The sequence below is a fragment of the Mirounga leonina genome, unplaced genomic scaffold, assembly GCF_011800145.1.
Source record: "Mirounga leonina isolate KUSES-001 unplaced genomic scaffold, KU_Mleo_1.0 Mir_94, whole genome shotgun sequence".
Taxonomy (NCBI): Eukaryota; Metazoa; Chordata; class Mammalia; order Carnivora; family Phocidae; genus Mirounga; species Mirounga leonina.
This window is the reverse complement of record NW_023270855.1, coordinates 54,691,875-54,708,347: the sequence shown is the minus strand read 5'-3', so window position 1 is coordinate 54,708,347 and position 16,473 is coordinate 54,691,875. Positions and strand designations below refer to the sequence as shown.

The following is a 16,473-nucleotide window of genomic DNA, read 5'->3' as shown; positions in this document are numbered from 1 at the left end:
CACCCTGGGTGGAGCCCCAGCCCCTTGGGTCAGGCTCCCCATCCCCTCCAGGGCCGGGACCACTGGCTCACCGCCTCCAGTGGCCCCCGATGGAGCCAGGACGTCCTCGTCACTGTCGTCCTCGTTGGACGGGGCTGCCCCAGGTTCAGGGGCAGGCATCTTGGCTTCCTGCTCCTGCTCCACACGGCTGCGCAGGGCCAGGATGCGGTGGTGCAGGGCTGCATACAGCTGGCCCGTGTCCTTGGAACTGGCCTGGGGCAGGCAGAGGGAAGTGGTGGGTTGGAAGATCTCTTGGTCAGGGTGGCTGCTGCCCTCCTGTGGTGGAAGCCATAAGCCCCGGGCTGTGTCTGGGCCAGAGCCCGACCCTCTCTCCTCAACAAGCTCACGGGCAGCAGACTGAAGCTCCTGGGGCCCCAGGGACCGTCCTTCCCAGCGGCTTGCAGAGATTGCAGCTGGGATGGCACTCGGTGATGCAGGCCCACTCCTGTCTCTCTGCCACCGATCCGTCTGGACACTGGCCGGCCTAGAGGCCTCCCTCTTCGCTCCCTGGCCCACGCCCTCAGAGTGCCAACCGCTGCACCACAGAGCACCCCCCAGAGGGGCAGGACTTAGTGCAGGCCCACAGTGGCCTGACTGCGTGTGCCCGGGAACCTCCCTCCTGTGGGAGCTCAGGAGGGCACAGCGCTTGTCCAGGGCTCTGTTCAGGCACTTCCTTTCCCCAAGAGGTCGGTAGTAGCCTGTCCCGGCCCCAGGGCTACTCACTGAGATCAGGAAAACCTTCACGCCCTGGTCCTCAGTGTCCATGGCTGTGATGCGTATGCTCTTTTCACTGGCCTTGTCGATCTGCATCTGGGCCCAGAGCTTGGTGTTGAGGATCAGTCGCAAGCTGCCCTGGGTCCGCATCACTGCAACGGACAAGGCCACTCAGCCCTGGCCCCTGACCCCCACCCCACAGCCAGCTATGAGAACGGACACATTCTGGAATGAAAACACCACAAGGGTGAAATCCCACAATTCTCTCAAGGTCCACATAAGCTGCCCACCAGTCTGCTGAGCCACAGCACGCCCCACACTGGGGGCCAGCCCTGTACCACCCAGCTCCCCCATGGCCACGTCCATCACGGGGAGATGCCAGGATGGTGGCTCCCTTGGAAGGGGGATGATTAGGTTGGAGGCAGGGCCAGAGAGTGACATTTGGGGGCTGTGTGCACTTTCTTTATGACACACTGCCTAGAAGTTGATGCCCCCTGATTGGCCCCACTCACAGGCCGAGCCCAGCTCCTACTCTGCAGTTTTCTTAGAAAAAAGGTTGAGGCCCAATGGCTGCTTAGAGCTCCCAAGAGGGAGACAAAGACCGAGAGCAACATACGGTGGAGAAAAAGAGGGTACAGACCTTCTTCCTTCTCTGGAAGTACACATCACATCTACCCAAGGCTGCCGTCAGCCTGCCTGGTTTATCAGAGCTCATCCTCCCCGCAAGTGCCCTGACCTTGTGGACATGGTGACACCTTGTCTTCCCACCAGCCCACTTCTCCCCATCCCAACCTGGGCCCCCAGATGGCCCCAGACGGAGCAGCATGGGCCAGCTCAGGGAGGCTGCGGGGTGGGGTCCTGGGCTCCAACTGACCAGATCTCCCTGTGTCCACTCCCCAAGCCCTCTGTGCCCAATGGGCCCACCTCCAAAGCACACGTGGAGTAGCTGGGACAGGCTGGGGGAAGGTCTATGACAAGGACCACAGGCTGTATAGGGCTGTTTGATTTCTTATTTTCCCTTTCCACCATAAAACCACCAGCACTTTGATTATTAGAAAACAAGTTCAAGAGCTCTGAGTTGTTTCATCTACTGTCACACTCACAAAGAGGAGAGTCACAGAAGAGCTGGCAGCGAGAGCCTTGGGATAGGGCCTGAGCCTACAGGCCGCCAGTGCTGGGGCTCTCCAGTGGGGACCTGCGTGGGGATCCTGCCCTCCTGGGCCTTGGGAACTCTGTGCCATCCCGGGCCCTCTCCAGAGACCCCGCACTGCAGCTCACCTAGTCGGGACTGGAGCGTCCCGTCATCAGTCGATGCCATGTCGTTGAGCCTGAGCAGCCCCCGGCCTCTCTCCACCCACGACTGTGAGGCCTTGTCAAAGACAAACAGCTTACACTGGATCTGGAACACAAGGCGGCCCTCTGGGTAAGCGGGGCCCTGGCTGGGTGGACACTGGTGTGGACAAACTCTGGGAAGCCTCGATCTAGCCTGAGTGAACTACTAGGTAGGGGTCAGCCAACGATGGCCCAGGGGGCACATCTAGCCCTTGGCCAGTTTTGTGTCCTGTCCTCCACCTAAGATGAATTTTACATTGTCAGAGGAGCACGAAAGAATCAGGAAGGAGGGGCGCCTGGGTGGCTCAGTTGGTTAAGCGACTGCCTTCGGCTCAGGTCATGATCCTGGAGTCCCTGGATCGAGTCCCGCATCGGGCTCCCTGCTCAGCAGGGAGTCTGCTTCTCCCTCTGACCCTCCCCCCTCTCATGTGCTCTCTCTCATTCTCTCTCTCTCAAATAAATAAATAAAATCTTTAAAAAAAAAAAAAAAAAAAAAAAGAATCAGGAAGGAAACGAAGATAAAAACCCATGAGATACCACCTCGCACTCACTAGGATGGCATCACAAGCCAGGTAACAGCAGGTGCCCGGGGGGGGTGGGGGGCGGGCGGTTGGTGGACAGTCAGTTTACACACGGCTGGGGGGGAACGACACATGGCGCGGCTGCCGCGGAAACGTGTCCCTCACAGTGTTACATGTGGAATCGCCGTGCGGCCCAGACACCCCACTCCTGAAGATCTACCCAAGAGAAATGCCACGCATCTGCACACACCAGACTGTACACAACGTCCACGGTAGCACGATTCATACTAGCTAAAAGCTGGAAACCTGAATGTCCCTCCACGCACGTCACTCGGTGCGGCCCCGGGGATGGACCCCAAGCCCACGAGGCTCAGGGAGGGAACCAGACACAGAAGGACACACGGGGTGTGAGTCCACATGGGGACACGTCCAGAACAGGCTCATCCACGATGGGAAGGGGGCTCGCAGGGGCCGGGGAGGGCATGAGAGATGACTGCCGATGGCAGTTTCTTTTCTGGGGACTAAAATGTTCTTTTCTGATGGCGGTGGCAGCAGCATAACTACGTGAACACACACTTTAAAGAGGGAATTCCATAGTATACGTGTTCTATCTCAATAAAGCTGTTCTATAGATAAAAAAAGAATACGCAACAGAGACCACGCCTGGCCCTTCAGAGTGTGCAGATCTTTACCAAGTCACTCTCTTTGCTCGTATGGATTTCACAGCAGTGCTGAGTGGGCAGAAGCAGTAGTACTTCTAAAAATGCCACATCAGAAACTCTCCAGTGCTCTACACATGCAGGTCACGGACACACATGCATGCACACAACAACGCAAAGCAGACGAATGAGGCCCACTGAAGTGGACGTGTTGCCCCAAGATGCAGAGGAAAGGCAGGACAAGTTTGGGGTGCATCTGGGATCCCGGTTCCCTAATAAAACACCATGGGGTGCCAGTGTGACCAATCACAGCCGTTCATTCTGGGTGCATTTACAACAGTTTCTCCCAGAACTATCGAGAATGCCTCAAAAACAGATCCTTCTCAAAAAGAAAGCGAGACTCGAAGGCCCTTAGCGCTCACTGAACTCTGGAGGCCCCGCCACAAGGTCCCGGAGGGTGGTGCACAGAGAGGCTGGGGGCTACGGCTGGCCTCTCACACCACCACCTGAGGGCCAGGAGGCCCACCAGAGCCAGATGCCCCCGGCCAGGCCTGCCTCACCTGTAACACGTTGCTCTCCGCCTCCTCCCCGGTGATGACTTCCACTTTTTCCAACAAACACTTCCGTGCTGTTGCCTTGGTGTAGGCGGCTGCTGACTCGGCCAGGGACTCTGAAATGTTATTAGCTAAACGACATTGACTATTTATTTGCCGGTGTGTGTGTGTGTGTGTGTGTGTGTGTGTATGTACGTCACAGGAGACAGAACAAAGGGGTTGGCTCTGCCTCAAGGGTGCCGGCTCCTGGGATGTGGAACGGACCCCAAACATAACAGCAATCTGGCCCCGGATGCTGTGGGGAGACCATCTGGGAGCTCGTAGCCAGCGTGGCTCCAGATCTCCCACTGCCATTCACTCGGTAGAGGACAGGAGGACAGCAGAGAGAGTCCACCCACAGAGCACCGAAGGGAAACTCCCCTCCCCCACCTCAGGGCAAGAAGGAAGAGAGGGACAGCCACCTCAACAACCCTATCCCCAGAGTCATCCTGAAGCACCACGGCCTCTCTGTTTTAGGATGAACATGTCCCCTCTCTGCTTGCTGAAAACCAGCGCCCCTGGCTTTCCAATTCTGCCCCGGTGGCTGCCACGAGCTGGGGCCCATGTCCCTCCTGGGCGGGGGTGTGGGTGGACAGTGCCCGTCACGTGGTACCCTTCCCACGAGGTGGTGGGACCGCAGCATACCTTTCTCAGGGGTGGCCTCCTGGGATGAGGACTCGGACCCGGACTCAGCAGCTGCATTTTCCCTGGTGGCATCTGAACTGACTTCATTTAATTTGGGTGGGCTCTGCAGGGAGACGGAAGCACACGGGGAGGAGAGCATGTTTGGGTGCTCCTGGTGGGTCGGCTGCCGTGGAACAGGAAGCCCCTCTGCTGGGATGGCGGCTCTCGGCACCGTCTCCCGGGCAGAGGGCTTTTTTCTGCAGAGGGCCTTTCCTTCGCGGCTTTGGGGACCCACCCAGACCCGGCAGATGAGACTAGATAACCCCTCCGCAGGGGGTGCGTTCCAGCCTGGGGCCGTCTCCACACAACGATCCTCGAGCATCATGTGGCGGTAAAACCTACAGAAAAGCGCCCTCACGATGCAGGCAGCTTGGCCCTCCCAAATCCACCCTTCTCTGCTCTAGACGAACTGCCCTCCGAGTCCCCAACTGGGGCCTCCCCCGACATCTCGGGGAGGTACGTGCCACCAGCTGTTTATCTCTGTGTGAGGCAGCTCTTGGACCACTTTGTTGTAACAGGAAAAGGACAGTATTGATGCTCGAGAAAAGCTGCAGGAAGCTCCTTAATGTAATGTAGACTGAGACAAAGACGGAAATAATGAAGTGGGATGAAACAGCTCCTTAACCACACTCACAAAGGACACAAAGGGATCCTAGGCATTCGACAGGGAAAGAAAAGGAACAAAAATAAGGAAGCAGGTAAACAATTCCAGAACCCCATCCCAAGCTGGCCAGGCTTTCTAGGAGGGGAGACAGCGTGGCCATGGTGCGTGCAGGAGACACCTGGGACACTCTGCAGGGGCCCCTCCAAGGCCACCTCCCCAAAGCCCCTCCATGCTGCAGCCTCATGGTCAGGGACAGGGGTGCTGAACTCCCTTGGCTCCAGAGGTGGCTCAGGATTCCAGTCAGATGATTATCACTGCAGCTGGCCTCAGCCAGGAGGAAGCATGGCCCCACTTAAGGGGAAGCCTGTCCTAGGATGAGGCTAAGCTAGCTGGCAGAGAAGAACGGCAGGAAGCTCGAACACCAGCCCTCGAGAGCCTCCTGGTGCAACAACGCTGCCCCCCAGGTCTGAGCTGGGTCTTCTTTCTCTTGCAACTGGAAGCATCCCCATTCATAGGAGACAAGGTGGCAGCCATATTCACATGTCCCTTGCCCTGGGGCCCCAGGAAAAACAGTCCCCACAGGGGCCACTCACCAGCACACGCTCGCTCATGTTCTGGCCAAACACGAATTTGTTGCTGGCGGTGTCGGCACTATTGGTCGAGTTGTCTAAACTGAAGAGAAGGCACGCTGTGGGTGTGGGCACCCCGTGGGAGCGGGGAAGGCAGTGGGCACACTCGCATGAGCTGCACACACGTGTGCACGGTCAGAGTGGGTAAGGCAGAAAGCACAGCTGTGGGCACTGCCCAGCCTCCCCTCTGGGGGAGGGGCCCGGCATGCCAAGGACAGGTGCTCACAAGCCTCGGAGCCAGGGGCCCACTGCATGTGGGCGGGCACTACGTGCCGTGCCTGACGGCCACCTGTCATCCCCGAGCTCCTCGAGGCGGGTGTCCCCATCGGGGTGCATGAGGACAGCACCTGAGAGAGGCTGATCACAGAGGTCAGACCAGGCACCACCTACTTCCCCGAGAGAACCCACCAGTCCCTGGCCTGCACAAAGGAGGGGACACCGCCCACCCCTGGGCCACCGGCAGGTAACACTGGGTGACCTTGGAGCTGCAGTCACCATCACATTTCGTCCAGTTTAAGATGTCACAGCTCTAAGTGCATCCCAATTTGGGAAATGCTGCAGTGCAAAAAACGTGTCTTTAAAACAACATCCAATGTACTTTGCTAATCAGGGTCCAGGGAGCCAAGTGTGAGGTCACCACCATTCATGCCAGGCCTCTCTGAAGTCCACGCCCAGTTCTATGCACTCTACTGGCCTGTCTCCTAGGCAGGGACACACTTTCTCTCTGAAATATCCATGGGGCACCCAGGCCATTAGTGAGCACCACCACCAGCAGTGTTAACGACCAGCGAGCCCAAATCCAGGGTAAGGGGTCCCCACAGGCCGGAACCTGGCAGGTAACAGGAGGCAGCCAAGCAGCCACTGGCCCGCTGGGTTCTGCTCGGGGCATGAGATCCGGGTGACAGAGGTCACTCTGAGGCCAAGCAGAACTTGGGTCCTGCCTTGTCTGTCTGTTGAAGCATGCCATCCTGGCCACTCCACAGCTGTGCCCAGAGTGGGAACAAAGCGAGGAGCCAGGGGTATCCAGGATTCTGGTGAAATCGGCTTCCTCCCACCCCCACCTCCATCCTGCCCTCCCCCTCCCCCCCACGAAGGACCAGGCTGGCTCCTGGTCCAGCTGCTGCCTCCTCCCCGGGCCCCAAGCTCAAAGCGATGGACGGCCCTGGGCTGCTCTGAGGCTGGGCACCAGGCCCAAGACACACACCTGGAGCTGATATACTGAAGGAAATAGTTGGTCGCAGCTGGCGTTTCTGAACTGGGGTGTCCGGCATTCTCCATGTCAGCTACTTCAGTGTTCTCATTTGTTAACTGGGGAAGAGAGAGGCAACACTTACTGCTCAGACAACCGCCTGTTCAGGACCTTTACAGCTCAGCCTGTCTGTACCCCTAGGCCACATGGCACAGCATGTGTGTGTGTGTGTGTGTGTGTGTATACACACGTACACACAGAGGTGGGGGGGCCGTAATCAACTTCACCATTTAACAGTTAAGATAGAAAAGCAGTTCATAAGGCATCAGGAAACTTTTTCTGCCTTGTTAAAAAAAAAACGACAAAACCCTCAGGTTGGCATCTTGCCCTTTCCACCAATACTCTGTAATGAGAGGTCACAGAACGCTTCCAAATCTGGTATTTTAAGGGGTTTATTATAAATATAATAAAAGCATCGTTTCTCGAGGGCTTCTTTTATGCCAGCTGACTGCCGCGCCAGCTCTGTTAAATATATCATCGAACCCTGAGAGGTGGGTATCATTCACCTCATCCTATGAGTGAGAAAGCAGAAGCTCAGGGTGCCAAGAAGTCTCCCCCACCAAGAAGCTGGCATGTAACTGTGAAACCACAGATCACATGAGCCCTGGGCCTCCTTAAGATGTGGCCCCCATCCCAATTTCAAGGCAGCCGTCCCCCTAAGCTCTAGGAACAGAATCGACCTGATGGCCCAGGCCAGGCCCCTGCTCCCCAGCACGGGTGGATCTCAAGGCCCTTCATTCTCGTTTCCTCCTCCCTGGAGCAAGCAGCCCCCAAGGGACTCATTACTTTGGCTAAAGCCATGCAACAGCAATGCCTATTTTTCACCCCTGGGGATTTGTGTTTCTGTTGGACAGTGAGCACCAAAGGAGAAAACAAATGGCACAGCCTGATGTTTTCTATGTGCCGGAGAGACTTTCATTCCCCTTTTGCAGGGTTTCTCCCCCTCAGCATCACTGACGTGGGGGCTGGATTGTTCTCCGTGGGGAAGCCACCCTGACACCATGGGGTGTTGGGCAGCATCCCCAGCTTCCACCCACCGGATGGCAGTAGTATCTACACCCTAGTTGTGACAACCACAGACGTCCCCAGATGCAGCCACTGATGCTCTCTCTCAGGCTTTTAAAGGAGCTCCTGCCAGACGAGCTGCTCTGCTGGAAATGGCACAGAGGGACGCTCCATCCCGGTGGCTGGAAAGGTAGTGCTGCTCCATCCTGGTCTCCCAGAGCGCCAGCGCACGGGGTCTAGAGCCCAGACTCCCCGCCACCGCCAGATGCTCTCCCCCCTGACTCAAAGTCCCCAGGCTACACCAACAGCCCTTGAGGGCAGCCAGGAGGGGACAGAGGCTATTGCCTCCGGTGGGAGAGAAAAATTCCTTTCCCACCTGCCCTACCTTAAAAAAATAAGGTAATAATTCTCAATTAAGGGTGACTTGGTCCCAAAGGGAACCCTCAGCACTACTAAGGGATACTTTTGGTTGCCACAACAGGGGGCGGGGGATACTCCTGGCACCTGGAGGGTGGGGGCCAGAGATGCTGCCCAATATCCTAGAACACCCAGGACAGGCCTCCAACAACTAAGAATGAGCCAGTCTAAATGTTGCTTAGTGCCAGGACAGAGAAGCCCACGAGTTAGGCAACAACAATCTCTCCGGCGACGCTGAAAGCATCGGATCATGCTGTCTCCTTTGCTACGAAAACGCTGGTTCTCAGGGACAGGCATGCTCGGTTGCCTCCCTGTCCCCTGCTCCCGGGAGAAAGAGGGAGCCTGCCAGGGAGTGTGCCGGGAGCGGAGCAGTGCAGCATGGAAGGCATGCAAAACAAGAAGCCACTGGAAGCACCACGAGCCACAGGAGCCCACAGGCACATTCTTTGCCTCCACCTCCCCGCCCTTTGTAAGGAAAAGCGGAGTTCCCGTTGTTGAACCCGGAGGAGGCAGAACAGACCGACTCATGAGTGCCAGCGCTCATCCAGGCCCCTGATCACACACCTTGACTCTGTCCCTCAGGTTCTGCCCGAACACAAACGCCTGCTGTGCAACTTGCTCTTTTTTCTCACAGTTTTCCTCCTCACAAGTATCGCTAGACTCATTTTTCTGGGGCTCTTTCTCCTAGTTAGAAACACAAACAAGACGACAACTGAAAAGAAGTGACAGGTTAGCCCCGAGAAGCGAGATGGGCCATCTCCCGCCATTCCATCTGCTTGCCGCCTCTCCTGTGGCGCGGGTCCCCGGGCGGCGGCGGCTGCCCAGGCCTGGCCTGCCCTCGCATCACCAGGGATGCGGAGGTGGCGGGGCCGGGCCGCTTCTCGGCGTCCCTCCAGCTCACAGCCGTGCAGCGGACCTGCTGCGCTGGCTGCCCTAGCTATCCAAGTTTCCCAGCAGCAGCAGGCTGCAGAGATGGTTCCTAATTTTAATTCTGCTAATTGGTTTGAAGGTCGGGGGGAGGGGCGTGGTGGGCTCAGGGATGTTCTAAAAATGAATTGTAGCCGATCATTTCTACCATGTGCGCTCCAACATCTCCGGGGGATGTGGGGGAGGTGGAGGGTACAGAACCTCAGGCAGCAGTTTAGCTGCCAAAACGGCCGAGTAGAAATAAACACACGCGTGCAGCTCGGCTTTGTGTCCGGAAGCCTTGGTGTGGTGCTGTGACTCGCATGTCAAATCTGCCTCTGCCACCCGCAAACGCAGGCTCTTCAGAACACGCCCCTTGTTTGTCAGCAGCTGGGCAATACTGCTAGGAAACACATGCTCTTGGCCTACGAAATCTCAGAACCCTAGACTTTGCTCAAAAAAAAAAAAAAAAATTTCTGAGCTGACCCCCCCGGCAGCTTTCTTCAGTTAGAACGGGCCCACATATACGAATCCCCGAGCTGTTCAGGTGTGGAAACAGGGAGGGGAGACATCTCTCCATATAAAACGGCACAAGACCTCATCAATGACAGCCATTCCTCCGGCCCTAGGGACGTCCCAGAGGCCGGCGGGCAGAGTGCCCGTGGGCACGCCAGCCCCCCTCTGCAGCGGGGAGGTGCTGGGCCCGGGCAGTGCAGCAGTCTGGAACGGCGGACAGACCATCCTTGGCATTCTAGCAACTATGGACATCAGCTGCCGTTGCGCACGCACACTGCTGAGCAAATCCAGAAAGCCTTAACGCGGGCCCACCCTGGCGCTGCTCAGAGCAGGTAACTGTCCACACACTCAGCGAAGCTCCGGGAAGTTTCACGTGCTCCCTGCCCGGCAGACACACCTCAAGTGCTCGCACCTCATCGGAGGGACTTCTCCGTGCGGGGTTGTCGGGTGATGTCGCTGTCACGGCCCCCGTGCAGTCTGCTGGGATACTGACCCCGTTGGTGCCGCTGCTCGGGACTGCCGGGACAAGAGGACAGTGGGGGGTCACGGGGGTTTAGTGTGGGACCTCGAGCGCTCCCTTCTACCATTTAGACCCATTGTGTAATTTCTCCTTTTTAAAGAAAAGGATCTGGTATCATTACTGAAAATCACAAATTCTTACATTAAAAAAACCCAAGCGAACCCAGAACTAAAACCTCACAGAAATGAGAATATCTTACTGCTTATTCCACAAAGAATTGTATGAATTTTCAGGGTACTTAGAAGTGATACTGCTAACTAAGGTAAAAAAGAGAAAAAGAATATATATGAATAAGGAGCAATTATGAGTTTTATAAAACAAACTTTTACTCATAACATCTTGATTCTATGCACTTCGCCCTATGAATAGTTGAGATCACATGATGTGCACAGCTTTAAATCTGGCTGATTGGTTGGCATAGCTTATAAAAAAGCATTCCTGTTGAAACTCTTTAGAAATACTATTTCCCTCATGTGGGATGTTGGATTGCTTCTGATGAAGAATTTTTGAATTATAGGGAGAGACAAAGAGGAAAACAAGAAAAGGTCATTAGTATTAAGAAATTAAGGGTCAACTGAACACCATGACCTATGCAGAGATCATGGAAATATGGTTTAAGAGTTAGGTCTTAAGGGTGGCAGATCAGATGAAATTGCACACATAACCAAAATGACCCCTCAAGTCTCTCAGACACACAGGGCTGAGTTTTGCCTGCAAACATGCTGGGATGGACTGGAGACACTCGGGAGGGAGCCAGCTTTTATGAAGCCAGCGTGTGCAGAAAGCATGGCGGTCACCTGGGCCTGCTGTCTTCCCTGGGCTCACCAGGGACTTAAAGGATTGCTTCCCCAGCACTCTCTTTCTTTCTTTCTTTCTTTTTTTTTTTTTTAGGATTTTATTTATTTATCCGATAGAGAGAGAGAAACAAGGAGAGAGGGAACACAGCAGGGGGAGTGGGAGAGGGAGAAGCAGGCTTCCCGCTGAGCAGGGAGCCCGATGCAGGGCTCGATCCCAGGACACTGGGATCATGACCCGAGCTGAAGGCAGACACCCACCCAGGCGCCCCCCCGGTACTCTATTTCTGAGTGCATTCAGCAGATATGGCCAAGTCACCTGTGTCAAGACACAGCTATCCCGGGCCAACTTCGAGCCTGGGCACCAGGGCCATTTCTTACCGGTCTGTGAGAGTGCCTTTGGCTGTGGGGCTTGTAACACTGCCGGGCGAAGCACACTCCGCTGTTGCTCCTTGGGCTTCTGGCTCGGCAGACCTGAGAACAGAGGTCGGCTTGCCTACAGCCCTCAGACACAGTAGGCAGAAACACACAGCCCCGTACAGGCTCTCAGGGGCTTTCCGGAAATTAATTCATTGAGTATAGTAATGCTATAGGGGGAACCAAGGGACAGCTGTCCTCAAGTGCTGGGCTCAAGGATCAAGCACAGATGGTGCAGGGAAAGCACAGAGCCAGAGGCAGCCCCCCTGAGTTTAGGACTCTGCTCGGGCTCACATAAAAATACCCTTTGCACCTGATTTTCAAAGTGCCACGCTGAGAAAATCCATCTGCCAAACACAAATTGGGCAAGAAGCACAAGAGAATGCTTCCAACTCTGCACCACTGCCAGGCCTTGCTCCCCAGCGGCACGCCGCTGGATCATGGCCACTGTGCTCGGGCTTCCTCTGCGGCATTCCGGGGCTGGGATGCTCTGGAGACATGGCCTGAACCAACTGTGTTATCGCTGGGCACAGAGCCCCACACCAAGCCAAGTCTGCTCCCTCACCACCCCACCCCTCCTCAGGGTGGCGGAGGGCTCACAGAGGGGAGGATTTCCCTGGTCTGATGGGCTCCTTAAAGTGGCTTTTCAGTACTCAGGTGCCAGGTAACTGAGATGACCTGAGAGAGCAGGTGAGCCTGAAGCATGCCGGCTGGGCTGCCTAAGGCAGCTGTGCAAACAGATGCTGCAGGGGCAGGAAGGGCGTGAGAGAGACGGCCCTTCCACTTTCCTCCTCAAAGGCGGGCACCTACCGGCACTGGGTGCCTGGCCGTGGATCAGTGTTGGCGGCTTCAACCGGAATCCACTGCTCTTTTCCTCTACAAGCAGAAGACAAAGACAAAAAGCAAGGCCGCCTGGAGGTGGAGGTGGGGCAGCAGCAAAGCCGAGAGGGTCAAGGGCAGGGGAAGACGCTAGGTCTGCATCTCAGTGGCCAGGAGCCTGGAGAACCAGGGAGCTGCCTCCGAGTTAACACGGAATGCCAAAGCCCGGCTCAACCACCAAGGTTATAAGGCGGCCTGGACGAGGAGGAGCCAGGGAGGTGCGGGGAGTGCTGGCTCCAGGCAAGGTGCTGATAATGAAAGACCGGGGGGTGTCGAAGGTGAGAGACAAAAATGACAGTGAGTGCAAGGCTGGTCCGCCCCTGGGCCACCTCACCCAACGGCTTGCCAGGAGCTGTGCTGGGCTCCCAGGCCCTGGAGAATGTCAGGGAGCCACCCCATTAAGGCCCCTGGGACCGGTCTCCCTTTCTCAGAGGACCTGTCTGGTCAGAGGATGCATCTGTAATCAGGAGAAGCCTCTGTACTACCAGCAGATGTCTGGGAAATGAGACACGTTTCTGTGGTGAAAGATCAAAGGTGGCAGATGGCCAGCTTGCTCTCTCTTTCCGGATGTGCTTGGAGAGCTTCACCTTGTTGCTGAGAACACTGGAAGGCCGAGGACAAGGAAGGGGGAGGAAGCAGGGCGATGGCTCAAAACCTGGTTTCAACAGGGCCACTGGTCCATACTGGTCATCTGTGTGTGCGGGTGAGGTGGCTGATTTCATAAAGGGCGGGGAGTGGGGACAGTCTAATCTGCTTTGACAGGAAGGATCAGCATAAAAAGCCTTGTGACTCCAACAGTTAGGTCAGTTCCTGGGGCAGCACAGGGATGGCAGCATTCTGGGCCACCAGAGGCAACCTCGCTTTTGTGCTAAGGTCCTACTCATCTGAAAAAACCCTTGTCAGATGCAGGGAACAAGATCAATACACAAATATCAATTGTGTATATCTATACGCTAGCAATGAACACTCCAAAAATGAAGTTATGAAAACCTGTTATTCCATTTATAATAGCACCGAAGAGAATAGTACTTGGGAATAAATTCAACAAAAACTCTAAAACATCGTTGGAAGAAAGACAAACAAATGGGAAAATGTCTTAGAAGATCACACAGTACATGATTCTATTTACATGAAACATCCAGAACAGGCAAATCCTTGCAGACGGAAAGTGGATTCTTGGTTGCCAGGGGGTGGGGGAGGCACGGGCGGTGAGTGACTGCTCATGGGGATGGGGTTTCTCTTTGGGGTGATGGAATGATCTAAAATTAATTATGGTGATGGCTGTACAACTCTGTGGATACACTAAAAACCAACCAACTGTACACTGAAACAACACAAATGACTTCTCAGACCAAACTCTTGAGGCATAAAACAGTCAAACAGAATTCTCAACGAAGCAGGAAAGCCTTCTTCCTGCTGTCTGGGGTTGGTCAGCCAAACTGATCTCCTTGGGCAAAAACAGGATTATAAAACTCTTCCCTGCTAGTTAGTAGGAAGGAGTTGAGTCCACCAGGCTTCCAAGGGCCTGTGTTAGCGGAGCTGGGGTCTCTCCCCTAAGAGAGCGGTCATAAAAACCAGGTTCAGGAGAATCAGACACCACAGATGCAGGGGAAGACATGCTGCCAGATGTTCCTTTTTAGGAGAGAAATACTGAATCACATTTCCAAAGCTCAGGACTATTCAGAAGATGACTGGCAATTTACAAGCATTAAAAAAATTTGAGATGGAATTCACAATTGAGATAATTTTTAAGAGGCCTTACAGCTGGCTTTGCAATGCTTACGTTGTGGCTACCGACTGATCTCCACCTCTCTGCTCTGTGCAGAGCAGCGCCAGCGGCAACTGACCTCTGCAGCCAGCTTAGGCTGACCAGTGGGGGTGCAGGCGTGGATGATCACTGCCACGGAGCATCCATTAGCACGGGGCCTGGCACCCGGCCCGCCCTGCAGACGCACAAGAAATCACGCTGAATGCTGCAGTGAACAGGTGACAGACAAGACAGACAAGGCATGCCACACCTGTCATGGCAACTGAGGACTGGGGACAGAAGGAGCCCAAGGCAGCAGGGAGGTGTGCTCACAGGACAGCCAAGCTGAGGCATGCCTGCAGGCCCCATCTTCACCAAAATAGACGCTCTCTTTTCATGGCCTCAAGAAACTCACTTTACCTACAACATGACCTGGGTGCAATGAAAAGCTGTTGCTGATGGCCAGAGCCCTAGCACACATGACAGGGTCACTGGGGTGCACGAGTGACTGGCCCGGGGTCTTCTTGAGGGCATACACGTGCCCCGCTGTGAGCTCACTGGGGTAAGAGGTGGTTCCCTCTGAAGCAGCTTTCGCCTTCCTCCTAATCACGTCTAAAGCAAGCGGGCTCCTTTGAGGGTGCTTTCTGCCCTGCCTTGGGAAGACCCCAAGTGACATCTGCGGGAAACAATGCTCACCCCCAGGGGAACTTCAACTTGGTGTATGCCAGAGGTTGAAAAGGCTCTAAGAGGAGACAGCCTGGCGGGGGCTGGGCAGGGGCAAGGGTGGTGCCGGGGCAGGTGGGAGGGTGCTTGGCATGTACGGGGGCAAGGGGGGTGCGTAGAGCGATGGGACACGCCCTGCAGACAAAGGGAGCCAGGTTTCTGTCAGAAAGATAGGTAGAATTAAGAAGCAGGGAGGCTCAGGTGAACCCTGTTGGTGCTGGATTGGAAGTATACATGTGAACCCAGGGTTACACGCACATGCAGACAGATATAGACAAAGAAACGCGTGTACGTGTACACATAGGTATGTGCATAGGTACGGGAGTGTGTGAGAGTCCCAGCAGCGGTGGGCTTGCTGAGCATGCAGATCTTGGTTTCTGGAGACCACTCTTCACGAAGAAGGAGCCCTTTGAGAAGGACCCCTGTGAGAGACGATGATGAGTCTGGAGCCTCTTGTTAGGACAGAAGAAAGTGCTTACAAGAATAATGAGCCGTGGCAAAAGGGCACAGGAACCTGCTCGGTGGGACTCCCGCTAGCCAAATCTGGGACAATTAAAAGAAATTCTGTACTAATAATGACAGAATGTAAGCCACTGACTAAAGCAGGAATCCATGCATCGATCTTGCTGTACAATAGAACAAGGGGCTAAGTGGGGAGAAAGAATAGCTCTCTTACAGAACACCAATGAAGCGTACTAGTAACAGAGAAGGCAGGACCCGCCCCCCCAACCCCGGCCTTTGGTGATGGATCGTCACCGTAATGACTAATCCGAGCAAGAGAACATGGGTGGAGGCGGACACTGGAGGGGAACAGTGAGAGGAATGGGCTTCTCTCTCCAGAAAAAAAGGGGATGATCTCACAGCGGAGAAACCGACAGAGCCCACTCTAACCAAGTGAGCCAAATTAGCCCCACAGGTACCAGGACAGGTAAGCACCACGTGCCACCTAGGACGGGGTAGCGTGAAAAACACAGCTTTGCTTCTGTGGAATTCGAGCCCCAAAGGCACTACCTGGACAGAACCACCAGGAATCACTGGACAAACCCAGACAGAAAAACTTCTCCAAATTCACTGGCCTGTAATCTTCCAGGCCATAAACATCAAGCAAAGAATGAGGAAGTATTCTAGATGGAAAGGGAGATATGGGGTATATGATCCGGCATCTGACCCCTCTGCTATGAAGGACAGCATTGGGACGACTGGGGAAAATTGAATGGGTAAAGGAATATGGAAGTGCTTTATAAAATTCTTCCATAAGTTAAAAATCTACACCCCCCCCCCCAAAAAATTAAAGCTAAAAAACAAAAGGCAGACAGGCAAGGACAGAAGAGGACTGATACGACTCCAACCTGCCTCATGGACCAGGAAGCGAGGCTGCATTGGTGCCCCTCAGCAGGCCTGGGAACCCTGTTTTCTCAGGGCGGCCCTGCTCTCAATGCTGCGGGATAAAGGTTTTGTGGGGCAAGAGAGGGGAGTGAGGCCATCACTCACAGATCTTAGAGGTGATGGTGTTGAGATCTGTAAT

General features: G+C 55.0%; 1 protein-coding gene across 6 annotated transcripts in view; it reads right to left on the bottom strand.

The window, feature by feature from the left end:
• The window catches only part of RANBP3 (RAN binding protein 3), a 53,792-nt gene that overhangs the window by 1,435 nt on the left and 35,884 nt on the right, over positions 1 to 16,473 (bottom strand). For 5 of the 6 annotated variants that reach the window (XM_034997878.1, XM_034997879.1, XM_034997882.1 and 2 more), the window contains 11 exons: positions 12,410 to 12,475; positions 11,564 to 11,656; positions 10,266 to 10,384; positions 9,011 to 9,130; positions 6,980 to 7,083; positions 5,740 to 5,818; positions 4,504 to 4,606; positions 3,826 to 3,950; positions 2,032 to 2,152; positions 763 to 905; positions 72 to 252 (listed from right to left, as the gene is read on the bottom strand). In XM_034997878.1, coding sequence (XP_034853769.1) covers positions 72 to 252; positions 763 to 905; positions 2,032 to 2,152; positions 3,826 to 3,950; positions 4,504 to 4,606; positions 5,740 to 5,818; positions 6,980 to 7,083; positions 9,011 to 9,130; positions 10,266 to 10,384; positions 11,564 to 11,656; positions 12,410 to 12,475 — 1,254 coding nt within the window. The remainder of the gene's footprint in view (positions 1 to 71; positions 253 to 762; positions 906 to 2,031; positions 2,153 to 3,825; positions 3,951 to 4,503; positions 4,607 to 5,739; positions 5,819 to 6,979; positions 7,084 to 9,010; positions 9,131 to 10,265; positions 10,385 to 11,563; positions 11,657 to 12,409; positions 12,476 to 16,473) is intronic. The other variant, XM_034997877.1, reaches the window with a different exon arrangement.